This window comes from Leucoraja erinacea, unplaced genomic scaffold (genome assembly GCF_028641065.1).
Source record: "Leucoraja erinacea ecotype New England unplaced genomic scaffold, Leri_hhj_1 Leri_127S, whole genome shotgun sequence".
In the NCBI taxonomy this organism is placed as follows: domain Eukaryota; kingdom Metazoa; phylum Chordata; class Chondrichthyes; order Rajiformes; family Rajidae; genus Leucoraja; species Leucoraja erinaceus.
Genome location: NW_026575539.1, coordinates 91,371 through 117,610, shown reverse-complemented (window position 1 = coordinate 117,610; position 26,240 = coordinate 91,371). Strand labels below are relative to the sequence as shown.

Here is a 26,240-nt window from a genome sequence, read left to right as displayed (position 1 = left end):
AAGTTCTCTCTCTCTCGCTCTCTCTGTGTGGGTTTGAACATTGCCGCGTCTGGGTTAGTGTCGGGTTTCCTGGGTGGAGTCAGGAAGCGATTTACAGCGCAGCTCAGCTCAGCTCACATCCACCCAGAGCGGCCCCGGATCCCAGCCCAGCCCAGAGTGGGACCTGCACAGCGGTCTGGGTGTGCAAGGAGTGTGCAAGAGGTGTGGGTGGGCGTGCAAGGAGTGTGTGTGTGTGTGTGGCCTGTGGGCGGAAGAGCTTCTTCTCCACTGCGGGAAATGGCTGACGAGAAGCGAGTGGAGCTGTTTGTGAAGGTAAGGTTCACCTCTGTCTTATGCTGGGACGCCCCCTCTCCCTCTCCCTCTCCTCTCCCTCCCTCCCCCCCCCCCCTCCCCCCCCCCCCCCCCCCCCCCTCCCCCCCCCCCCCCCCCCCCCTCCCCCCCCCCCCCTCTCTCCCCCTCTCCCCCCTCTCCCCTCCCTCCCTCTCTCTCCCCCCTCCCTCTCCCTCCCCCTCTCCCTTTCTCCCCCCCCTCCTCCTCTCCACTCCCTCCCTCCCATTCTCTCCCCTCTCTCCCCTCCTCTCTCTCCCACCTCTCTCCCCCCCCTCCCCCTCTCCCCCCCCTCCCTCCCCCCCCCCCCCCCCCCCTCCTCCCTCCCCCCCTCCCCCTCCCTCCCTCTACACTCTCCCCCTCCCCCTCTCTCTCCCCGGCCGCTTCTACTTCAACTTTCCCCAAAGTTTGCGCAGTCAGTCGCCCGGCCTTTTCTGTTTCTGCGGCTCCTCAAAGCGGTCTCTACTACTTCCCCGCCCGCCTGTCTGTGTGTGTGTCTTGTCTTTGAGTGTGTGCGTATCTTTCTCCCCCCCCCCCCCCCCCACACCCCACCCCCACCTACCCCCCACCCCCCCCCCCCCCCCCCCCCCCCCCCCCCCCCCCCCCCCCTCCCCCCCCCCTCCTCCCCCCCCCTCCCCCCCCCCTCTCCCCCCCCCCCCCCCCCTCTCCCCCTCCCCCCCCCCTCCCTCCCCCCTCCCCCCCCCTCTCCTCCCCCCCTCCCTCCCCCCTCTCCCCCCCCCCCCCCCTCTCTCCCTCTCCCCCCCTCTCTCCCCCTCCCCCCCTCTCTCCCCCTCCCCCCCCTCTCTCCCCCCTCCCCGCTCTCCCCCCCTCTCCCCCCCCCCCTCCCCCCCCCTCCCCCCTCGCCTCTCCTCCCCTCCCCCCCTCCCCCTCCCCTCCTCCCCCCTCCCTCCCCCCTCCCCTCCCCCCACTCCTCCCCCCCTCCCCCCCTCCCCCCTCTCCCCCCTCCCCCCCCCCTTCCCCCTTTTTCCCTCCCCCCTCTTCCCCCTCTCTCCCCCCCCCCTCCCCTCCTCCCCCTCTCCTCCTCCCCCTCCCCCCCCTCTCCTCCCCTCCTCCCCCTCCTCCTCTCCCCTCCTCCCCCCTCTCTCCCATTCCCCCTCCCCCTCCTCTCCCCCCTCCCCCCTCCTCTCCCCCCCTCCCTCCTCCCCCCTCCTCCCCCTCCTCCCCCTCCCCTCCCCCCTCTCTTTCTCTCCCCACCTCCACCCCTCTCCCCCCCTCCCCCCCCCCCTCTCCCCCCCCCCCCCTCTCTCTCCCCCTCTCTCCTCCCCCTCCCCCCCCCCCCCCCTCTCCTCCCTCCCCCCCCCCCCCCCTCCCCCTCTCTCCCCTCCCCCCCCTCTCTCTCTCCCCTCCCCCCCTCTCTCTCTCTCCCCCTCCCCCCCCCCCTCCCCCCCCCCTCTCTCTGAGTGACTGTTTTGGGGTGAGAGTGGGCTGGGGTGGGTGGGACCATGTGCTCACTCCACTTGCCTGACTTCCTGGTCCCAGCAGCCCTGGCATTTGACTCATTATTTGTTTAAATTAGAAAATTAAAAAAACCCCGAATTCTCACCTTGAGGGGGGACGAGTCACGTGATTGTAGTTTGTGTGGGAAGGAACTGCAGATGCTGGTTTAAACCAAAGATAAACACAAAATGCTGGAGTAACTCAGCGGGTCAGGCAGCACATCAGGAGAGAAGGAATGGATGACGTTTCGGGTCGAGACCCTTCTTCAGACTAGCCTTTGATTACGTTGGCTGCTTTTTCAAGTGTAGATGGAGTCGATGGTGGGGGGGGCTGGTCTGTCTGATAGACTAGTTTGTATAAAGGTACAATGAAAAGTTATTACGATAGACAATAGGTGCAGGAGTAGAGGCCATTCAGCCCTTCGAGCCAGCACCGCCATTCATTGTGATCATGGCTGATCATCCCCAGTCAGTACCCCTTTCCTGCCTTCTCCCCATATCCACTGACTCCGCTATCTTTAAGAGCCCTATCTAGCTCTCTCTTGAAAGCATCCAGAGAACCCGCCTCCACCGCCCTCTGAGGCAGAGAATTCCACAGACTCACAACTCTCTCTGTGAGAAAAAGCGTTTCCTTGCCTCTGTTCTAAATGACTTGCCCCTTATTCTTAAACTGTGTGTGGCCCCTGGTTCTGGACTCCCCCAACGTTGTCAACATTATTCCTGCATCTAGCCTGTCCATTCCCTTGAACAATTTTATATGTTTCTATAAGATCCCCACTCATCCTTCTAGATTCCAGTGAATACAAGCCCAGTTGAACCATTCTTTCATCATATGTCAGTCCCGCCATCCCGGGGATTAACTTGGTCTTCAGAAAAGCATTGCAAGTTTGCGGGATCTGAGGAACTGCAGATGCTAGTTTACACCGAAGATAGACACAAAATGCTGGAGTAACTCTGGACTCCCCCAACATCGGGAACATGTTCCCTGCCTCTAGCGTGTCCAAACCCTTCATAATCTTGGTTCCACTAGCCCCAAGAGCTCTATCTAACTCTCTCTTAAATCCATCCAGTGACTTGGCCTCCACTGCCCTCTGTGGCAGGGAATTCCACAAATTCACAACTCTCTGGGTGAGGTTTTTTCTCACCTCCGTCTTAAATGGCCTCCCCTTTATTCTAGGACTGTGGCCCCTGGTTCTGGACTCGTCCAACATTGGGAACATTTTTCCTGCATCTAGCTTGTCCAGTCCTTTTATAATTGTATATGTTTCTATAAGATATCCCCTCATCTTTCTAAACTCCAGTGAATACAAGCCTAGTCTTTTCAATCTTTCCTCATATGACGGTCCCGCCATCCCAGGGATCAATCCCGTGAACCTATGCTGCACTGCCTCAATCACAAGGATGTCCTTCCTCAAATTAGCAGACCAAAACTGTGCACAATACTCCAGATGTGATCTCACCAGAGCCCTATACAACTGCAGAAGACTTGTTGTACCCTGGTCATTGTGTTGGGTAAATCTGGGACAGCCCAATCCGAACCTAGTCCACTTCATCAGTTTAAGAAAGTAAGCATGCAGGTACAGCAGGCAGTGAAGAAAGCGAATGGCATGTTGGCCTTCATAACAAGAGGAGTTGAGTATAGGAGCAAAGAGGTCCTTGGGCAGTTGTACAGGGCCCCAGTGAGACCACAAGAGGAATTGTGAGCAGTTTTGGTCCCCTAATTTGAGGAAGGACATTCTTGCTATTGAGGGAGTGCAGCGTAGGTTCACCTGGTTAATTCCCGGGATGGCGGGACTGTCATATGCTGAGAGAATGGAGCAGCTGGGCTTGTACACTCTGGAGTTTAGAGGGATGAGAGGATATCTCATTGAAACATATGACATTATTAAGGGTTTGGACACACTAGAGGCAGGAAACGTGTTCCCGATGTTGGGGGAGTCCAGAACCAGGGGCCACACACAGTTTAAGAATAAGGGGTAAGCCATTTAGAACGGAGACGAGGAAACACTTTTTATCACAGAGAGTTGTGAGTCTGTGGAATTCTCTGCCTCAGAGGGCGGTGGAGGCAGGTTCTCTGGATACTTTCAAGAGAGAGCTAAATAAGGGCTCTTAAAGATAGCGGAGTCAGGGGCTATGGGGAGAAGGCAGGAGCGGGGTACTGATTGGGGATGATCAGCCGTGATCATATTGAATGCCGGTGCTGGCTCGAAGGGCCGAATGGCCTCCTCCTGCACCTATTGTCTATTGTCGGCATCATAAAAGATGCCTAGAGGTGAGAATATATTATATGCCGGTTATAAAAAAATCAGGTTGTGTTTGCCAAAGTCATTACTGGCTTCTACCCAGATGTCACATCCTCACGTTTCCTCTCACAATCCAAAGACGTGCGCGTTTGTGGGTTAATTGTCCCTCTGCTGAGCAGAGGGTGGGTAATGGGGCGGAACTTGTGTGAACGGGCGGTCGATGGTCAGTGTGGACTCGTTGGGCCGAAGGGCCTATTTCCGTGCTGTATCTGTATACTAAACACAGAACTAGGGGGGGGACACGGTGATGCAGCGGCACAGTCGCTGGCTCACAGCGCCGGAGACCCGGGTTCGATCCCGACCGCGGCTGCTGTTTGCACGGAGTTTGCACGTTCTCCCCGTGGGTTTTCCCCGAGATCTTCGGTTTTCTCCCCCCACGCTCCAAAGTTGTGCAGGTTTGTAGATTAATAATTGGCTTGGTATAAATTTGATTGCAAATTGCCCCTAATGTGAGTAGGTTTGTGTGGGGATCGCTGGTCGGCACGGGCTCGATGGCCTGAAGGGCCTGTTTCCTTGCTGCATCTTTCAATCAAGAGACAATAGACAACAGGTGCAGGAGGAGGCCATTCAGCCCTTCGAGGCAGCATCGCCATTCAATGTGATCATGGCTGATCATCCACAATCAGTACCCCGTTCAATGGGCCGAAGGGCCTGTTTCCAGGCAGCATCTCTAAACTAAACAGTTAAAAATGTCTTGCATCATAGACAGTTAATTTGAGTATAGGAGCAGGGAGGTTCTACTGCAGTTGTACACGGTCTTGGTGAGACCACACCTGGAGTATTGCGTACAGTTTTGGTCTCCTAATCTGAGGAAAGACATTCTTGCCATAGAGGGAGTACAGAGACGGTTCACCAGACTGATTCCTGGGATGTCAGGACTGTCTTATGAAGAAAGACTGGATAGACTTGGTTTATACTCGCTAGAATTTAGGAGATTGAGAGGGGATCTTATAGAAACTTACAAAATTCTTAAGGGGTTGGACAGGCTAGATGCAGGAAGATTGTTCCCGATGTTGGGGAAGTCCAGGACAAGGGGTCACAGCTTAAGGATAAGGGGGGAAATCCTTTAAAACCGAGATGAGAAGAACTTTTTCACACACAGAGAGTGGTGAATCACTGGAACTCTCTGCCGCAGAGGGTAGTTGAGGCCAGTTCATTGGCTATATTTAAGAGGGAGTTAGATGTGGCCCTTGTGGGCAAGGGGATCAGAGGGTATGGAGAGAAGGCAGGTACGGGATACTGAGTTGGATGATCAGCCATGATCATATTGAATGGCGGTGCAGGCTCGAAGGGCCGAATGGCCTACTCCTGCACCTAATTTCTATGTTTCTATGTTAATCATCATGGCACCTCCCAAAACCACGACTTATGCAATCCGGGAGAATGGGTTATGATATCATCGTTCTAATTTATACATCATTATGTGTGGAGTTTGTATATTCTCCCCGTGACCTGCGTGGGTTTTCTCCAAGATCATCGGTTTCCTCCCATCCAAAGGTTTGTAGGATGACTGGCTTGTTATGAATGCGAATTCACCCGAGTTTAGGATGAATGAACAATTATACTTTAGACAATAGGTGCAGGAGGAGGCCATTCGGCCCTTCGAGCCAGCACCGCCATTCAATGTGATCATGGCTGATCATCCCCAATCAGTACCCCGTTCCTGCCTTCTCCCCATATCCCCTGACTCCGCTATCTTTAAGAGCCCCATCTAGCTCTCTCTTGAAAGTATCTAAAGAACTGGCCTCCACCGCCCTCTGAGGCAGAGAATTCCACAGACTCACAACTCTCTGTGTGGAAAAAGTGTTTCCTCATCTCCGTTCTAATGGGCTTACCCCTTATTCTTAAACTGTGTGTGGCCCCTGGTTCTGGACTCCCCCAACATCGGCAACATGTTTCCTGCCTCTAACGTGTCCAAGCCCTCAATAATCTTATATGTTTCGATAAGATGGCCTCTCATCCTTCTAAAATCCAGGAACGGGGTACTGATTGGGGATGATCAGCCATGATCACATTGAATGGCGGTGCTGGCTCGAAGGGCCGAATGGCCTCCTCCTGCACCTATTGTCTATTGTCTATTGTACGCACTGGGGACTTTTTAAAACTTCTATAAGCAAGCCAATTAACCTGCAAACCTGCACGTCTTTGGGGTGTGGGAGGAAACCGAAGATCTCGGAAAAACCCACGCAGGTCACGGGGAGAACGTGCAAACTCCGTACTGACAGCACCCGCCGTCGGGATCGAACCTGGGTCTCCGGCGCTGTGAGGCAGCAACTCTACTGCTACACCACACTTCCATTCAATCAATTTAATATTTCCCACCCCAGAGAGCTGCCTGCTTACTAAACGCCACAGAACGCTATCTCTCTCTGAAAGGGTGTGATGGCCTTTTTTTTTTTTCCTATTTACATTTCGTTGAGCCACATTTTTGTACCATGCCAAGCTCGGGGTGACTTGAGGCGGTTAGTTTAACAGGCACAAACAGAGCAGGCACTCCCCTGGGCCACGTAGCTCTGTATTTCCACAGAGATTACAACAACAACAGCACCAAACAGCGAGTGCAGCCGCTGCTTCACGGCGCCAGAGGCCCGGGTTCGATCCCAACATCGGCTGTTGTCTGTGTGGTGTGTGTGTGTGTGTGGAGTCTGCACTTTCTGCAGTTGTACAGGGCTCTGGTGAGACCACATCTTGAGTATTGTGTACAGTTTTGGTCTCCTAATTTGAGGAAGGACATCCTTGTGATTGAGGCAGTGCAGCGTAGGTTCACGAGATTGATCCCTGGGATGGCGGGACTGTCATATAAGGAAAGATTGAAAAGACTAGGCTTGTAATTCACTGGAGTTCAGAAGGATGAGGGGGGGATCTTATAGAAACATATAAAATTACAAAAGGACTGGACAAGCTAGATGCAGGAAAAATGATCTCAATGTTGGGCGAGTCCAGAACCAGGGGCTGGAAGGATGAGAGGGTATCTTATAGAAACATATAAAATTACTTTAAAGGACTGGACAAGCTAGATGCAGGTAAAATGCGGGTCAGGCAGCATCTCTGGAGAGAAGGAATGGGTGACATTTAGGATCGAGGCCCTTCTTCAGACTAACAGTCAGGGGAATGGACTGGACAAGCTAGAAGCAGGAAAAAATGCTCCCAATGTTGGGCGAGTCCAGAAAACCAGGGGCCACAGTCTTGGAATAATGGGGAGGCCATTTAAGACTGAGGTGAGAAAAAACGTTTTCACCCAGAGAGTAGTGAATTTGTGGAATTCCCTGCCACAGAGGGCAGTGGAGGCCAAATCACTGGATGGATTTAAGAGAGAGTTAGATAGAGCTCTAGGGGCTAGAGGAATCAAGGGATATGGGGAGTAGGCAGGCACGGGTTATTGATTGGGGATGATCAGCCATGATCACAATTAATGGTGATGCTGGCTCGAAGGGCCGAATAGCCTCCGCATGCACCTATTTTCTATGTTCTTCCCTAGGTCAAAAAGGCTTTTGGCAATTTGTCCTTCATCCGTCAGAGTATTGAGTATAGAAGTTGGGAGGTCATGTTGCAGTTGTATAAGACGTTGGTGAGACCGCATTTAGAATATTGTGTTCAGTTCTGGGCACCGTGTTACAGGAAAGATATTGCCATGTTTGAAAGGGTTCAGAAAAGATTTACGAGGATGTTGCCAGGACTAGAGGATGTGAGCTACAGGGAGAGGTTGAGTAGGCTGGGTCTCTATTCCATGGAGCGCAGGAGGATGAGGGGAGGTCTTATAGAGGTGTACAAAATCATGAGAGGAATGGATCGGGTAGACGCTCAGAGTCTCTTGCCCAGAGTAGGGGAATCGAGGACCAGAGGACACAGGTTCAAGGTGAAGGGGAAAAGGTTTAATAGGAATCTAAGGGGTAACCTTTTCACACAGAGGGTGGTGGGTGTATGGAACAAGCTGCCGGAGGAGGTAGTTGAGGCTGGGACTATCCCATCGTTTAAGAAACAGTTGGACAGGTACATGGATACTATACAGGTCCTGCACGTCTTTGGAGTGTAGGAAGAAACCGAAGATCTCGGAGAAACCCACGCAGGTCACGGGGAGAACGTGCAAACTCCGTACAGACAGCACCCGCACTCGGGATCGAACCCGGGTCTCCGGCGCTGTGAGGCAGCAACTCTACCGCTGCACCGCCGTGCCACCTAAATTGACCCCCGGTTCATATGGAGTGGATGGAAAGGGGATAAGATAAGATACATTTATTGTCATTTGGACCCCTTGAGGTCCAAACGAAATGCCGTTTCTGCAGCCATACATACAAACACATAGACCCAAGACACAACATAATTTACATAAACATCCATCACATCGCTGTGATGGAAGGCCAAATAAACTTATTTCTCCCCTGCCCTCCCCCCCCCCCCGATGTCAGAGTCAAAGTCAAAGCCCCCGGCTGGCGATGGCGATTGTCCCGCAGCCATTAAAGCCACGCCGGGTGGTGCGAGGTCGCACACCGGGTCTTGGTGTTAGAGCCCCCGGCGGGCGCTCGTATAGTCCCGTGGCCATTCCCAGCAGCGCGGGGCAGTGATGTAGGCCCCGCTCCAGGAGCTCTTCAACCCCGCAACTCGGGCGGGGGAAGTCGCCGTTGCGAGAGCCCTGAAAAGCGGTCTCCCTCCAGGGATCCGCGGGCTCCCGGTGCCGCCGTCCACAGATCTGTCGTTGGAGCCTCCGACTCTCCGGTCGGGCCGCAGCAGCAGCAGCAGCAGCAGCAGCGCTCCTCCACCGCTCCAACCGTTCCGGACTCGGCCAGCCCCGCGACGGCGACGGTGAGTCGGCACCAGGGTCCCCGGCTTCTTCCTGGTGGAGGCCGCTCCTCGTTGCGGCCCCAACGACAACGGAAACCCGACGAGAAAAGTCGGGTCTCCAGTGCAGGGAGAGATTTAAAAAGTTTCCCCCCCCCCCCCCCCCCCCCCCCCCCCACACACACACCCCAACAAAAAATAACAAAAACTACATTTAAAACACAGACAGAAAATAATAAAACGCGGACAGACTGCAGAGGCCGCTGCTGGCCAGAGCCGCGCCGCCCACCGGAAAAAAAGATAACATGGAACTTGTGAGAAGGGGTGATCGCTGGTCGGCACGGACTTAGTGGGCCGAAGGGCCTGTTTCCACAATGCATCTCTGAACTAAACTAAACTTAACTGAACTGTGGCACAGCGGTAGAGTTGCTGCCTCCCAGCGCCAGAGACCCGGGTTCAATCAAGACTATGGGTGCTGTCTGTACGGAGTTTGCACGTTCTCCCCGTGACCTGCGTGAGTTTTCTCCGAGTGCTCCGGTTTTCTCTCACACACCAAAGACGTGCAGGTTAGTAGGCAAATTAGTATTGGTAAAATTGTAAATTGTCCCGTGTGTGTGTGTGTGTGTGGGATAGTGTTTGTGTGTGTGTGTGGGATAGTGTTAGTGTGTGTGTGTGTGTGTGTGTGGGATAGTGTTAGTGTGCGTGTGTGTGTGTGTGTGTGGATAGTGTGTGTGTGTGTGTGTGTGTGTGTGTGGGATAGTGTTAGTGTGCGTGTGTGTGTGTGTGTGTGTGTGTGTGTGATAGTGTGTGTGTGTGTGTGTGTGTGTGTGGGATAGTGTTAGTGTGCGCGTGTGTGTGTGTGTGTGGGATAGTGTTAGTGTGCGTGTGTGTGTGTGTTAGTGTGGGTGTGTTAGTGTGCGTGTGTGTGTGTGTGTGTGGGATAGTGTTAGTGTGCGTGTGTGTGTGTGTGTGGGGGATAGTGTTAGTGTGTGTGTGTGTGTGTGTATGTATGTGTGAGTGTGTGTGTGTGGGATAGTGTTAGTGTGTGTGTGTGTGGGGGATAGTGTTAGTGTGTATGTGTGTGTGTGTGTGGGATAGTGTTAGTGTGCGCGTGTGTGTGTGTGTGCGTGTGGGATAGTGTTAGTGTGCGTGTGTGTGTGTGGGATAGTGTTAGTGTGCAGGGATCGCTGGTCGGAGCAGACTCATTAGGCCGAAAGGCCTGTTTCCGTGCTGTGTCTCTAAACTAAACCTAGACGTGAGGGTTTGTGGGTTAACTAAACTAGACTAAACTAGTATCTGACACATGCCTGCCTTTGATCCTGTGATCTCCCATTTTGCTGAGATCTAGCTTGTTGGCCGAGAGCCATTTGACCAATGCCGTTACCATGGCAACCCACCGCCAAGCTTGGCATTCCGCATCTCATAAACTAATCAAAATACTTGTGATTTGTTATTTTCTTTCTACTTTTATCCTTTATAAGGGGTTCTCCATTTCTTTGCTCCAGTTATCTTTAGTCCAGGCATATGCTTAGTTTAGAGATACAGCATGGAAACAGGCCCACCGGCTCCGTGCCGACCAGCGATCCCCGCACACTAACACTATCCTACACCCACTTGGGACAATTTTTACATTAACACCAAGCCAATTAACCTACAAACCCTGTACGTCTTTGGAGTGTGGGAGGAAACCGAAGATCTCGGAGAAAACCCACGCAGGTCACGGGGAGAACCTGCAAACTCCGTACAGACAGCACCCGCAGTTGGGATTGAACCTGGGTCTCTGGTGCTGCATTCGCTGTAAGGCAGCAACTCTACCGCTGTGCCACCGTGACCGCCCTTGTTCTGCTTGAGTTAAACACACAAAGTGCTAGAGTAACTCAGCGGGTCAGGGAGCATCTCTGGAGAGCTTGGATAGGTGACGTTTCAGGTTGAGGCCCTTCGACTGAGGAATTTGAGGAAGGACATTCTTGCTATTGAGGGAGTGCAGCGTAGGTTTACAAGGTAAATTCCCGGGATGGCGGGACTGTCATATGCTGAGGGAATGGAGCGGCTGGGCTTGTACACTCTGGAGTTTAGAAGGATGAGAGGGGATCTCATTGAAACATATAAGATTGTTAAGGGTTTGGACACGCTAGAGGCAGGAAACATGTTCCCGATGTTGGGGGAGTCCAGAACTAGGGGCCACACAGTTTAAGAATAAGGAGTAAGCCATTTAGAACGGAGACGAGGAAACACTTTTCCACACAGAGAGTGGTGAGTGTGGAATTCTCTGCCTCAGAGGGCGTTGGAGGCCGGTTCTCTGGATACTTTCACAAGAGAGCTAGATAGGGCTCTTAAAGATAGCGGAGTCAGGGGATATGGAGAGAAGGCAGGAACGGGGTACTGATTGGGGATGATCAGCCATGATCATATTGAATGGTGGTGCTGGCTCGAAGGGCCGAATGGCCCACTTCCACACCCATGTCTATTGACTGGCATGGGTCGGGTCGGGGCATTGAGTATTAGGGCTGGCACGGTGGCGCAGCGGTTGAGTTGCTGCCTCACAGCGCCAGAGACCTGGGTTCGATCCTGACCACGGGTGCTGTCTGTACGGAGTTTGTACGTTCTCCCCGTGACCTGCCTGGGTTTCCTCCGGGTGCTCCGGTTTCAATAGACAATAGACAATAGGTGCAGGAGTAGGCCATTCGGCCCTTCGAGCCAGCACCGAGATGTGAGTCAACAACATGTGGGCATTGGCAGGCTTGCAGACAGACAGGCTCAGAGCGGAAGTGGTCTACAAGGCAGCACTTGGACTGAAATCGTTACTTGAGTAACTTCACTGCTCCGACTGACTTCCTGTCCTTGCCTTGGGCTGCCCCCTGCTTCCTGTCTAGCAGCCAATGTTTCAGATGCTGGTACTTTAGATGTTAGAGAAACAGGCCCTTCGGCCCACCGAGTCCGTGCCTGCCATCGATTACACATTCTCACGTGTGTGGGGAAAAAACTGCAGATGCTGGTTTAAATCGAAGATGGACGCAAAATGCTGGAGCGTTAACTCAGCAGGCCAGGAGGCGTCTCTGGAGAGAAGGATTGGGTAAAGTTTTGGGTTAATAGACCACACACAATAGGTGCAGGAGGAGGCCATTCAGCCCATCGAGCCAGCACCGCCATTCAATGTGATCATGGAAACATAGAAACATAGAAAATAGGTGCAGGAGGAGGCCACTCGGCCCTTCGAGCCAGCATCACCACTCATTGTGATCATGGCTGATCGTCCCCAATCAATAACCCGTGCCTGCCTTCTCCCCATATCCCTTGATTCCACTAGCCCCTAGAGCTCTATCTAACTCTCTTAAATCCATCCAGTGATTTGGCCTCCACTGCCCTCTGTGGCAGGGAGTTCCACAAATTCACAACTCTCTGGGTGAAAATGTTTTTTCTCACCTCAGTCTTAAATGGCCTCACCTTTATTCTAAGACTGTGGCCCCTGGTTCTGGACTCGCCCAACATTGGGAACATTTTTCCTGTAACCAAAGCTTGTCCAGTCCTTTTATAATTGTATATGTTTCTATAAGATCCCCTCCTCATCTTTCTAAACTCCAGTGAATACAAGCCTAGTCTTTTCAATCTTTCCTCATATGACAGTCCCGCCATCCCAGGGATCAATCTGGTGAACCTACGTGGAACTGAGACGAGGGGAGAAGGCAGACACGAGTTATTGATTGGGGACGATCAGCCATGATCGCAATGAATGGCGGTGCTGGCACGAAGGGCCGAATGGCCTCCTCCTGCACCTATTGTCTATGTTTCTATGATGCGGAGACCCAGGTTCGATCCCGACTACGGGCGCTGTCTGTACGGAGTTTGCACGTTCTCCCCGCGACCTGCGTGCGTTTTCTCAGAGATCTTCGGATTCCTCCCACACTCCAAAGACGTCCAGATTTGTAGGTTAATTGGCTTGGTGTTTGTGTAAGAATTGACCCAGTGTGTGTAGGATAGTGTTAGTGTGCGGGGATCGCTGGTCGGCGCGGACCCGGTGGGCCGAAGGGCCTGTTTCCACACTGTATCTCTGAACTAAACTAAACTCAGAGCAGGAAATGCTGACGGCTTCCTGGAATGAATGAGTCATGACTAAAAACTATGTGATCTCGCACCCACACCCTGAAACCAGTTTCTCCTCTCTCACCGAAAAGAACAGGGATGTTATACTGAGCTTTTATAAGGCGCTGGTCAGACTGAATTTGGAGCAGTGTGAGCAGTGTAGAATTTACCAGGATGCCCATCTGTGGTTTGTGGAAAGGTTCTTCTGGACCAACACCTTTGACCACAAGTCCATCGGGCAGTGGTCAGCAAGGAATGTCCTGCAAGCAGTAAGCATGCAGGCACAGCAGGCAGTGAAGAAAGCGAATGGCATGTTGGCCTTCATAACAAGAGGAGTCGAGTATAGGAGCAAAGAGGTCCTTCTGCAGGGCTTGTACACTCTGGAGTTTAGAAGGATGAGAGGTTATCTCATTGAAACGTATAAGATTGTTAAGGGTTTGGACACGCTGCAGGCAGGAAACATGTTCCCCGATGTTGGGGGAGTCCAGAACCAGGGGCCACACACACAGTTTAAGAATAAGGGGTCGGCCACTTAGAAGGGAAACGAGGAAACACTTTTTCTCACAGAGAGTTGTGAGTCTGTGGAATTCTCTGCCGCAGAGGGCGGTGGAGGCAGGTTCTCTGGATGCTTTCAAGAGAGAGCTAGATAGGGCTCTTAAAGATAGCGGAGTCGGGGGATATGGTGAGAAGGCAGGAAAAGGGTACTGATTGGGGATGATCAGCCATGATCACATTGAATGACGGTGCTGTCTCAAAGGTCCAAATGGTCTACTCCTGTACCTATTGTCTATTGTCTAGTGTGTGTGTAGGATACTGTTAGTGTGCGGGGATCGCTGGTCAGCGCGGACTCAGTGGGCCGAAGGGCCTGTTTCCACACTGTATCTCTAAGCTCCCAAGTGACAGAAGGGCAGTGCCAGCTAGCTACTGTGCTTTTGGTGGTAAAGGATCTCCACACAAATCTGCAAATATTTGAATTTCGGCAAGGAATGTGGTGGACCCGGTGATTAAACAGAGGATATAGACGCAAAACGCTGGAGTAACTCAGCGGGACGGGCAGCATCTCCGGAGAGAAGGAATGGGTGATGTTTCGTGTCGAGACCCTTCTTCAGGCTGAGAGTCGGGAGAGAGGGAGGTACATAGATAAGGAAGTGCAAGGTGTGAAAACAGGGCTCAGTCAGTCAGTCAATTTTATGTGTATAGCACATTTAAAAACAACCTACGTTGACCAAAGTGCTTCACATCAGTGCAGGTACGAATGTGCTACATACAACGGTAGACAGACCTAACAATACATACATAAACTGTTTACATCGCCCCCTCAGAGGGGCTCAAACATGCTAGTGAGTAGAAATAGGTTTTAGACAATAGACAATGGACAATAGGTGCAGGAGTAGGCCATTCGGCCCTTCGAGCCAGCACCGCCATTCAATGTGATCACGGCTGATCATCCACAATCTGTACCCCGTTCCTGCCTTCTCCCCATATCCCCATGACTCCGCTATCTTTAAGAGCCCTATCCAGCTCTCTCTTGAAAGCATCCAGAGAACTGGTCTCCACCGCCCTCTGAGGCAGAGAATTCCACAGACTCAGAACTAGGAGAAAAAGTGTTTCCTCGTCTCCGTTCTAAATGGCTTACCCCTTATTCTTAAGCTGAGTGTCCCCTGGTTCTGGACTCCCCCAACATCGGGAACATGTTTCCTGCCACTAGTGTGTCCAAACCCTTAACAATCTTATATGTGGCCTACTGCGCCTATTGCCTATTGAATGCTCAAAAGGAGAATTCTGGAGAACTGCAGATGCAGGTTTACACCGAAGACACACACACACAAAGTGCTGGAGTAACTCAGCGGGTCAGGGAGCATCTCTGGAGAGAAGGAATGGTTGATCTCATTGGTTTGGCATCATCTCTGGAGAACAGGGAATTAACTGCAGATGTTTAAGAAGGAACTGCAGATGCTGGAAATTCGAAGGTAGACACAAAATGCTGGAGAAACTCAGCGTGTGAGGCAGCATCTCTGGAGAGAAGGAATGGGTGACATTTCGGGACGAGACCCTTCTTTAGACTTCTTCTTCTGAAGAGTCTCATCCCGAAACGTCGCCCATTCCTTCTCTCCAGAGAATTAACTGCAGATGCTAGTTTACACCAAAGGTAGACACAAGATGCTGGAGTCACTCAGCGGGTCAGACAGCATCTCTGGAGATGAAGGAATAGGTGACATTTCGGGTCGAGACCCTTCTTTAGACTTCTTCTTCTGAAGAGTCTCATCCCGAAACGTCGCCCAATTCCTTCTCTCCAGAGAATTAACTGCAGATGCTAGTTTACACCAAAGGTAGACACAAGATGCTGGAGTCACTCAGCGGGTCAGGCAGCATCTCTGGAGAGAAGGAATAGGTGACGTTTCGACTCGAGGCAGAGCTTTTTCCCACGGAGGTGGGAGATTGGAAAAACAGAGTACAGGTTTAAAATGAGGCAAAGATTTGATAGGAACCTGAGGGGAAATTATTTTCACACAGAGGGTGGTAGGTGTATGGAACGAGCTGCCAGAGGAGGCAGTTGAGTCTGCAATGACTTATTACAACAGCGGCCTGTGTTTCGCAGCGGTTGAGTTGCTGCCTTACAGCGCTTGCAGCGCCGGAGACCCGGGTTCGATCGCGACTAAGGGCGCTGTCTGTACGGAGTTTGCACGTTCTCCCCGTGACCTGCGTGGGTTTTCTCCGAGATCTTTGGTTTCCTCCCACACTCAAAAGACGTGCAGGTTTGTAGGTTAATTGGCTTGGTGTAAATGTACAAATTGTCCCTAGTGGGTGTAGGACAGTGTTAGTGTGCGGGGATCGCTGGTCGGCACGGACCCGGTGGGCCGAAGGGCCTGTTTACATGCTGTATCTCTGAACTAAAACTAAAATCACACTAAACCACTGAGGGCCAATTAGCCAATAGATAATAGGTGCAGGAGGAGGCCATTCGGCCCTTCGAGCCAGCACCGCCATTCAATGTGATCATGGCTGATCATCCCCAATCGGTACCCCGTTCCTGCCCTCTCCCCACATCCCCTGACTCCGCTATTAACATGCAATCCCGCACATTTTTGGGAAGAAAAGCGACAAAGTGCTGGAGTAACTCAGTGGGACGGGCATCATCTCTGGAGAGTGGGTCGAGTCAGAAGTCTAGTCCTAGAAATCATGGATGTATATTTTTTTTAAAGGAAGAAGTGTCTCGACCCGGAACCTCACCCATTCCTTCTATCCAGAGATTCTGCCTGTCCCGCTGAGTTACTCCAGCACTTTGTGTCTTTTTTGTTGTTGTAAACCAGCACTTGCAGTTCCTTGTCCATTCCCTCTGCAGTTTCCATTACCGCAAATGTCTGTTTTCTATATCTATTTATATTGTCTGCTTTGCATATACTTCCTGTTATACTTTCACTTCATCAAATATCACTCTCGCCTTATCTCTCAGCCCGTTAGTAGACCAATGGGCGGCACGGTGGCGCAGCGGTAGAGTTGCTGCCTCACAGCGCTGGAGACCCGGGTTCCATCCCGACCACGGGCGCTGTCTGTACGGAGTTTGCACGTTCTCCCCCTGACCTGCGTGGGTTTTCCCCGAGATCTTCGGTTTCCTCCCACATTCCAAAGACGTGCAGATTTGTAGGTGTGTGTGTGTGTGTGTGTGTAGGATAGTGTTAGTGTGTGGGGGTCGCTGGTCGGTGCGGACCTGGTGGGCCGAAGGGCCTGTTTCTGTGCTGTATCTGCAAATTGCCCCCCCCCCCCTCAGCTGGGACTAGTGTAGATGTGACATGTTGGTCGGTGTGGGCAAGTTGGGCTGAAGGGCCTGTTTCCACACTGTATCACTCTTTTGTAATAGACAATAGGTGCAGGAGGAGGCCATTTGGCCCTTCGAGCCAGCACCGCCATTCACCGTGATCATGGCTGATCATCCACAATCAGTACCCCGTTCCTGCCTTCTCCCCATATCCCCTGACTCCGCTATCTTTAAGAGCCCTATCTAGCTCTCTTGAAAGTATCCAGAGAACCGGCCTCCACCGCCCTCTGAGGCAGAGAATTCCACAGACTCACAACTCTCTGTGTGAAAAAGTGTTTCCTCATCTCCATTCTAAATGGCCAACCCCTTATTCTTAAACTGTGTGGCCCCTTGTTCTGGACTCCCCCAACATCATGAATATGTTTCCTGCCTCTAGCGTGTCCAAACCCTTAATAATCTTATATGTCTCAATGAGATGCCCTCTCATCCTTCTAAACTCCAGAGTGTACAAGCCCAGCTGCTCCATTCCCTGAGCATATGACAGTCCCGCCATCCCGGGAATTAACCTGGTGAACCTACGCTGCACTCCCTCAATAGCAAGAATGTCCTTCCTCAAATTAGGGGACCAAAACTGCACACAATACTGCAGGTGTGGTCTCACTAGGGCTCTGTACAACTGCAGAAGGACCTCTTTGCTCCTATACTCTACTCCTCATGTTATGAAGGCCAACATGCCATTGGCTTTCATCACTGCCTGCTGTACCTGCATGCTTACTTTCTTCACTGCCTGCTGTACCTGCATGCTTACTTTCATAGACTGATGAACAAGGACCCCCAGATCCCCTTTTCCCATCTAGATGGTCGGGCCAAAGGGCCTGTTTCCCCGCTGGAAGACTATCTCATTCCCAAGCCAATTAACCTGCAAAGCTGCACATCTTTGGAGTGTGGGAGGAAACCAGAGCACCCAGAGAAAACCCACGCAGGTCACGAGGCAGATCATGTATCTGTACACTGTGGACGCCTCAATTGTAATCATGTGTTGTCTTTCTGCTGACTGGATAGCACGCAACAAAAAAGCTTTTCACTGCACTTCTCCACACGTGACAGTAAACTGAACCAGCGATCCCCGCACACTAACACCATCCTACACACAAACAAGCCCATCGGGTCCGCGCCGACCAGCGATCCCCGCACACTAACACCATCCTACACCCACTAGGGACAATTTTTTACATTTACACCAAGCCAATTAACCTACAAACCTGCACGTCTTTGGAGTGTGGGAGGAAACCGAAGATCTCGGAGAAAACCCACGCAGGTCACGGGGGGAGCGTACAAACTCTGTACAGACAGCGCCCATAGCCGGGATTGAACCAGGGTCGACGGCACTGCATTCGTTGCAAGGCAGCAACTCTACCGCTGCACCACCGTGCCGACTTGACATCATGTTTCATTGTGTTCTACCTCTCCCCCTCCCCCTCCCCCTCCCTCCCACAGGCTGGCAGTGATGGTCAGAGCATTGGGAACTGTCCGTTCTCCCAGCGTCTCTTCATGGTTCTCTGGCTGAAGGGAGTCACCTTCAACGTCACCACATTGGATATGAGGAAGTGAGTGGTGTGCATGGGATCCCTCCCCCTCCCCCTCCCCCTCCCCCCCCCACCTCCTCCCCCTCCCTCTCTCCCCCCCTCCCCCCTCTCTCTCCCCCCCCTCCCTCTCCCCCCACCCTCCTCCTCCTCCCCCCACCCTCCTTTTTCACACAGAGAGTGGTGAATCTCTGGAACTCTCTGCCACAGAGGGGAGCGGCTGGGCCAGTTCATTGGCTGGAGTAAGAGGGAGTTAGATGTGGCCCTTGTGGAAACAAAAAATATCAGGGGGTATGGACAGAGAGGCAGGTACGGGATACTGAGTTGGATGATCATCCATGAACATATTGAATGGCGGTGCAGGCAGTCGAAGGGCCGAATGACCTACTCCTGCACCTAATTTCTATGTTTCTAGGTTTCCTCCTCTCTCTGCCCCCTCCCCCTCTCTCCCCCCTCGAAGGACATTCTTGCTATTGAGGGAGCCCAGCATAGGTTCATCAGGTTAATTCCCGGGATGGCGGGACTGTCATATGCTGAGAGAATGGAGCGGCTGGGCTTGTACACTCTGTGGAGTTGAGAAGGATGAGGGGGATTCTTATTGAAACAAAAAATATTATTAAGGGTTTGGACACGTTAGAGGCAGGAAACATGTTCCCGATGTTGGGGGAGTCCAGAACCAGGGGCCACACAGTTGAAGAATAAGGGGTCGGCCATTTAGAACGGAGACGAGGAAACACTTTTTCACACAGAGAGTTGTGAGTCTGTGGAATTCTCTGCCTCAGAGGGCGGTGGAGGCAGGTTCTCTGGATACTTTCAAGAGAGGGCTAGATAGGGCTCTTAAAGATAGCGGAGTCGTGGGATATGGGGAGAAGGCAGGAACGGGGTACTGATTGGGGATGATCAGCCACGATCACATTGAATGGCAGTGCTGGCTTGAAGGGCCGAATGGCCTACTCCTGCACCTATTGTCTATTCTCCTCGTAACCTCTGACACCCAGAAAAGACACAAAAATGCTCCGGCATCTCGGCTTCTGGTGAGTGAGACGGGCACAGAGGAGGTAGTTGACGCTGGGACTATTTCAACGTTTAAGAAACTGTTGGACAGGTACATGGATAGGACAGGTTTGGAGGGATATGGACCAAACGCGGGCCGGTGGGACTAGTATAGCAGGGACATTGTTGGCCGGTGTGGGCAAGTCGGGCCGAAGGGCCTGTTTCAAGTCGAGTCAAGCCAAGTGAAGAGAGTTTATTGTCATGTGTCCCAGATAGGACAATGAAATTCTTGCTTTGCTTCAGCACAACAGGATATAGTAGGCATGAATACAGAACAGATCAGTATATAGTATATAATATAGTATATGTGTATGTACACATGTATATACACACACATGTGTACACATACACACACACACATACACACACACACACATATATATACACACACACACACACACACACACACACAGATATAAGTGCAATAGGCAGTTATAGTTCAGAATTTGTTTGAAGTTGTGTTTAATAGCCTGATGGCTGTGGGGAAGCAGCTATTCCTGAACCTGGTTGTTGTAGATTTCAGGCTCCTGTACCTTCTACCTGAAGGCAGCGGGGAGATGAGTGTGTGTGGCCAGGATGGTGTGGGTCCTTGATGATACTGCCAGCCTTTTTGAGGCAGCGCCTGCGATAGATCCCCTCGATGGTGGGGAGGTCAGAGCCGATGATGGACTGGGCAGTGTTTACTACTTTTTGTAGTATTTTCCTCTCCTGGGCGCTCAAGTTGCCGAACCAAGCCACGATGCAACCGGTCAGCATGCTGTATCAATCCGCGACTCTAACCCTGACCTGTTCTTCCTCCCCTTCGAACGTTGCGGAACTTAGGAAATTCGAGAACCAGTTCCTGCAGGACTTGGCCCCCGGAGCCCAGCCGCCGTTCCTGCTGTACGACAACGAGGTGAAAACGGACACCAACAAAATCGAGGAATTCCTGGAGGAAATTCTCTGCCCTCCCAAGTACGTTCTCCAACTCAACGCCCCACTGGATGAAAAATATGCTTGACAATAGACAATAGGTGCAGGAGGAGGCCATTCGGCCCATCGAGGCAGCACCATCATTCAATGTGATAATGGCTGATCATCCACAATCAGTACCCCGTTCCTGTCTTTTCCCCATATCCCCTGACTCCCCTATCTTTAAGAGCCCTATCTAGCTCTCTCTTGAAAGTATCCAGAGTGAGACCACACCTGGAGTATTGTGAGCAGTTTTGGTCCCCTAATTTGAGGAAGGACATTCTTGCTATTGAGGGACTGCAGCGTATGTTCACCAGGTTAATTCACGGGATGGCAGGGACTGTCATATGCTGAGAGAATAGAGCGGCTGGGCTTGTACACTCTGGAGTTTAGAAGGATGAGGGGGATCTCGTTGAAACATATAAGATTATTAAGGGTTTGGGCACGCTAGAGGCAGGAAACATGTTCCCGATGTTGGGGGAGTCCAGAACCAGGAGCCACACCCAGTTTAAGAATAAGGGGTTAGCCATTTAGAACGGAGACGAGGAAACACTTTTTCACACAGAGAATTTTGAATCTGTAATTCTCAGCCTCAGAGGGCGGTGGAGGCCGGTTCTCTGGAAACTTTCAAGAGAGAGCGACATAGGGCTCTTAAAAATAGCGGATTCAGGGGATATGGGGAGAAGGCAGGAAAGGGGTACTGATTGGGGATGATCAGCCATGATCACATTGAGGGAGTGCAGTGTAGGTTCACCAGGTTAATTCCCGGGATGGCGGGACTGTCATATGCTGAGGGAATGGAGCGGCTGGGCTTGTACACTCTGGAGTTTAGAAGGATGAGAGGATATCTTTTAGAAACGTATAAAATTATTTTTATATATGCATATACAAGTTATAAAATTGTCCCTAGTGGGTGTAGGATGGTGTTAATGTGCGGGGATCGCACATTATGCCCAGTGGGCTGAAGGGCCTGTTTCTGCGCTGTATCTCCAAACTAAAACGCGAGGCCCAGTGCTGTCAAAGTTGACAGATGCTGCGTGGAAACAGGCCCTTCGGCCCACAGAGTCTACGCAGACCAGCGATCGCCCAGTCACACTAGTTCTATGTTCTCCCCGTACCTCTTCTGACATGCGCACTGTTTCTCTCGGCAGGTACCCTCGTCTTGCAGCAAGGAATCCAGAGTCCAACACCGCTGGTAACACTGTCTTCTCCAAGTTCTCTGCCTACATCAAGAACTCCAACCCTAGCACGAACGACAGTGAGTCGAACACTTTATATTAATCAACAAAAATAATTTGTTGGCCTTTATATAGAAGTATAGAGTATAGAAGTTGGGATGTAATGTTAAAATTGTACAAGGCATTGGTGAGGCCAATTCTGGAATATGGTGTACAATTTTGGTCACCTAATTATAGGAAGGATGTCAACAAAATAGAGAGAGTACAGAGGAGATTTACTAGAATGTTGCGTGGGTTTCAGCAACTAAGTTACAGAGAAAGGTTGAACAAGTTAGGGCTTTATTCTTTGGAGCGCAGAAGGTTAAGGGGGGACTTGATAGAGGTTTTTAAAATGATGAGAGGGATAGACAGAGTTGACGTGGAAAAGCTTTTCCCATTGAGAATAGGGAAGATTCAAACAAGGGGACATGACTTGAGAATTAAGGGACTGAAGTTTAGGGGTAACATGTGGGGGAACTTCTTTACTCAGAGAGTGGTAGCTGTGTGGAATGAGCTTCTAGTGAAGGTGGTGGAGGCAGGTTCGTTTTTATCATTTAAAAATAAATTGGATAGTTATATGGATGGGAAGGGAATGGAGGGTTATGGTCTGAGCGCAGGTATATGGGACTAAGGGAGATTATGTGTTCGGCACGGACTAGAAGGGTCGAGATGGCCTGTTTCCGTGCTGTAATTGTTATATGGTTATATGGTTTATAACAAGAGGAATCGAATCGAGCAAAGAGGTCATTCTGCAGTTGTGCAGAGCCCTAGTGAAACCACACCTGGAGTATTGTGTGCAGTTTTGGTCCCCTAATTTGAGGAAGGACATTCTTGCTATTGAGGGAGTGCAGCGCAGGTTTACAAGGTTAATTCCCGGGATGGCGGGACTGTCATATGCTGAGAGAATGGAACAGCTGGACTTGTACACGCTGGAGTTTAGAAGGATGAGAGGGAATCTCATTGAAACATATTAGATTGTTAAGGGTTTGGACACGCTAGAGATAGGAAACATGTTCCCGATGTTGGGGGAGTCCAGAACGAAGGGCCACACAGTTTAAGAATAAGGGGTAAGCCATTTGGAAATGAGACGGGGAAACACTTCATAGAAACATAGAATATAGAAAATAGGTGCAGCAGGAGGCCATTCAGCCCTTCGAGCCAGCACCCCCTTTCATTGTGATCATGGCTGATCGTCCCCAATCAATAACCCGTGCCTGTCTTCTCCCCATATCCCTTGATTCCACCAGCCCCTAGAGCTCTACCTAACTCTCTCTTAAATCCATCCAGTGACTTGGCCTCCACTGCCCTCTGTTGAAGGGAATTTCACAAATTCACAACTCTCTGGGTGAAAAAGTTTTTTCTCACCTCAGTCTAAAATGGCCGCACATTTTAAGAATAATGGGTAAGCCATTTAGAACGGAGACGAGGAAACACTTTTTCTCCCAGAGAGTTGTGAGTCTGTGGAATTCTCTGCCTCAGAGGGCGGTGGAGGCCGTTTCTCTGGATACCTTCAGGAGAGAGTTAGATAGGGCTCTTAAAGATAGCGGAGTCAGGGGATATGGGGAGAAGGCAGGAACGGGGTACTGATTGGGGATGATCGGGGATGATCAGCCACGATCGCATTGAATGTTGGTGCTGGCTCGAAGTGCCGAATGGCCTCCTCCTGCACCTGTTGTCTATTGCCAATATTGTCTATATCCTGTGCATCTAATGACGGCCCCCTGGTGTCCAAACTAATACTGCAAGATATATCTGGATATATGGCTATATGGTGACCACAAATTTCACTGTACCATTTGGTACATGCGACTATATATGTTGGCTTGTCTCTTGACTTGGACAAAATAATACAACATGCCAACATTAACCAGCCTGAACACAGATAAATGTGAGGTGTTGAGTTTTGGGAAGTCGAACCAGGGAATGACGTTGGCGGTTAACGGCAGCAACTTGCGAACTGATGATCCTTTTTCTTCCCTCCGTTTCCACGCGCGTGCACCAGCGTTGGAGAAGGGGCTGGTGAAGTCGCTGGCCAAGCTGGACGAATATCTGAACTCGGCCTTGCCCGAGGAGATCGACGAGAACTCTGCCGAGGACATCGGCGTGTCCACCCGGAAGTTCCTGGACGGCAACGAGCTGACCCTTGCCGACTGCAACCTCCTGCCCAAACTCCACATCGTACAGGTAAGCAAGTCGACCGAGACCACCTCACCTTGGGACATTAGACGTTGCAGTGTGCTGTTGCAGTGCTTGACCTACAGGGGGAGGTTGAGCAGGCTGGGCTTCTATGTTCCTGCGATTCCAGGAATAGAAAATGGTTGCAGGAGGAGGCCATTCGGCCCTTCGAGCCAGCACCGCCATTCATTGTGATCATGGCTGATTCATTGTGATCGTCCCCAATCAATTACCCGTGCCTGCCTTCTCCCCATATCCCTTGATTCCACCAGCCCCTAGAGCTCTATCTAACTCTCTCTTAAATCCATCCAGTGATTTGGCCTCCACTGCCCTCTGTGGCAGGGAATTCCACAAATTCACAACTCTCTGGGCGAAAATGGTTTTTCTCACCTCAGTCTTAAATGGCCTCCACTTTATTCTAAGACTGTGTGGCCCCTGGTTCTGGACTCGCCCAACATTGGGAACATTTTACCTGCATCTAGCTTGTCCAGTCCTTTTATCATTTTATACTTTTCTATAAGGTCGCCCCTTTTTTTTCTCATTTCAGTCCTATAGGGGGATACATTTCAGGATACTTAGAAGGATGAGAGGATATCTCATTGAAGCACATGAGATTTACAAGGTTAATTCCCGGGATGGCGGGACTGTCATATGTTGAGAGAATGGAGCAGCTGGGCTTGTACACTCTGGAGTTTAGAAGGATGAGAGGTTATCTCTTTGAAACATTGTTAAGGGTTTGGACACGCTAGAGGCAGGAAACATGTTCCTGATGTTGGGGGAGTCCAGAACCAGGGAGCGCCCAGTTTGAAAATAAGGGGTAGGCCATTTAGGGCTGAGATGAGGAAAAACCTTTTCACCCAGAGTTGTGAGTCTGTGGAATTATTTGCCGGAGAAGGCAGCGGAGGCCAATTTACTGGATGTTTTCAAGAGAGAGTTAGATAGAGCTCTTAACGATAGCGGTGTAAGGGGATATGGGGAGAAGGCAGGAAAGGGGTACTGATTGGGGATATCAGCCATGATCATATTGAATGGCAGTGCTGGCTCGAAGGGCCGAATGGCCTACTCCTGCACCTATTGTCTATGTTTCTAAAAGCTTTGCTCTGTACCTCTGTATACAAGACAATACACCAAACTGAAGGCAGGAGAATGGGGTTGAGATGGAAAGATAGATCAGCCATGACCTCACCTTTCTCAGCTATTGCACCCACTGCTCTAGGTGTCGGCTGCTCTACATCGGTGAGACCAAGCGCAGGCTTGGCGATCGCTTCACCCAACACCTCTGCACAGTTCTATCGCACCAACTAACCTGTTCTCCCGGTGGCTCAGCACTTCCACTCCCCCTCCCATTCCCAATCCGACCTTTCTGTCCTGGGCCTCCTCCATGGCCAGAGTGAGTCCCACCACAAATTGGAGGAACAGCACCTCATATTTCCCTTGGGTAGTTTACACCCCAGCGGTATGAACATTGACCTCCAATTTCAGGTAGTCCCTGCTTTCTCCCTCATTCCCCTCCCCTTCCCAGCTCTCCCACAGCCCACTGTCTCCACCCCTTCCTTTCTTCTTCCCCACCCCCCCCCCCCACATCAGTCTGAAGAAGGGTCTCGACCCGAAACGTCACCTGTTCCTTTGCTCCATAGATGCTGCCTCACCCGCTGAGTTTCTCCAGCATTTTTGTCTACCTTCGATTTTTTTCCCCAGCATCTGCAGTTCCTTCTTAACCGATTAGCCGTGCTTGAATGGCAGAGAGTGCCCGATGGGCCGAATGGCCTAATTCTCTGTTCCTTAAGACTTAAGAAGCGTTGAACTTTTCTCTCCCTCCCCTGCCCCCCAAACAGGTGGTAAGTCGGAAATATCGAGGCTTTGAGTTTCCCAAGCAGTTCACTGGTGTTTGGAGGTATCTGGGAAACGCCAAGGACTGCGAGGAGTTCGCGAACACGTGCCCGAAGGATGAGGAGATCGAGCTGGCCTACGCCATGGTCGCCAAGGCTCTCAAGTGAAGGGCCCTCCCTTCAGGATCGCCCCGCAAAGTTCTGAGCTTGGCGGGCGGAAGGAACGCAGCCAATCAGTCTCAGCACAGCGGCCAACACAATATTCGAGATTTTTCACCTCCCACCCCATTTTTTTTTTTTTTTGAAGTTTGGAAAAGTATTTTCCCTGCAAACTTCGGTCAACTCTCTTCTCTTTATTTTGGCTTTTCTCTGAACGAAAATAAATATTTATGTTACAGCCCAAGTCTCTGTGTATCTCAATGGGGCTAGGTTAGGTATGGGGGAGGTGCAGCAAGACCTGGGCGTCCTTGTACACTGGTCACTGAAAGTTGGCGTACAGGTACAGCAGGCAGTGAAAAAAGCTAATGGAATGTTGGCCTTCATAACAAGAGGATTTCAGTATAGGAGTAAAGAGGTTCTTCTGCAGTTGTACAGGGCTCTGGTGAGACCACATCTGAGGAAGGGTTTCGGCCCGAAACGTTGCCTATTTCCTTCGCTCCATAGATGCTGCTGCACCCGCTGAGTTTTTGTCTCCTAATTTGAGGAAGGACATCCTTGTGATTGAGGCAGTGC

General features: G+C 51.3%; 1 protein-coding gene across 1 annotated transcript; it reads left to right on the top strand.

Moving 5' to 3' along the window:
- LOC129715619 (chloride intracellular channel protein 1-like) lies at positions 1-25,905 on the top strand. The gene is made up of 6 exons (XM_055665490.1): positions 1-312; positions 18,198-18,307; positions 20,159-20,290; positions 21,439-21,545; positions 23,507-23,688; positions 25,515-25,905. The coding sequence occupies exons 1-6, from the start codon at positions 277-279 to the stop codon at positions 25,674-25,676; spliced, it is 729 nt and encodes a 242-aa protein (XP_055521465.1). The 5' UTR covers positions 1-276; the 3' UTR covers positions 25,677-25,905.
- The last annotated feature ends 335 nt before the right edge of the window (positions 25,906-26,240 follow it).

Bases quoted from the DNA above. Each gene is read 5' to 3' on its own strand.
- LOC129715619 (XM_055665490.1), top strand. From the start codon at position 277: ATGGCTGACGAGAAGCGAGTGGAGCTGTTTGTGAAG. The intron at 313-18,197 runs GTAAGGTTCACC...TCCCTCCCACAG, and splicing joins GAGTGGAGCTGTTTGTGAAG to GCTGGCAGTGATGGTCAGAG. The intron at 20,291-21,438 runs GTACGTTCTCCA...TTCTCTCGGCAG, and splicing joins GAAATTCTCTGCCCTCCCAA to GTACCCTCGTCTTGCAGCAA.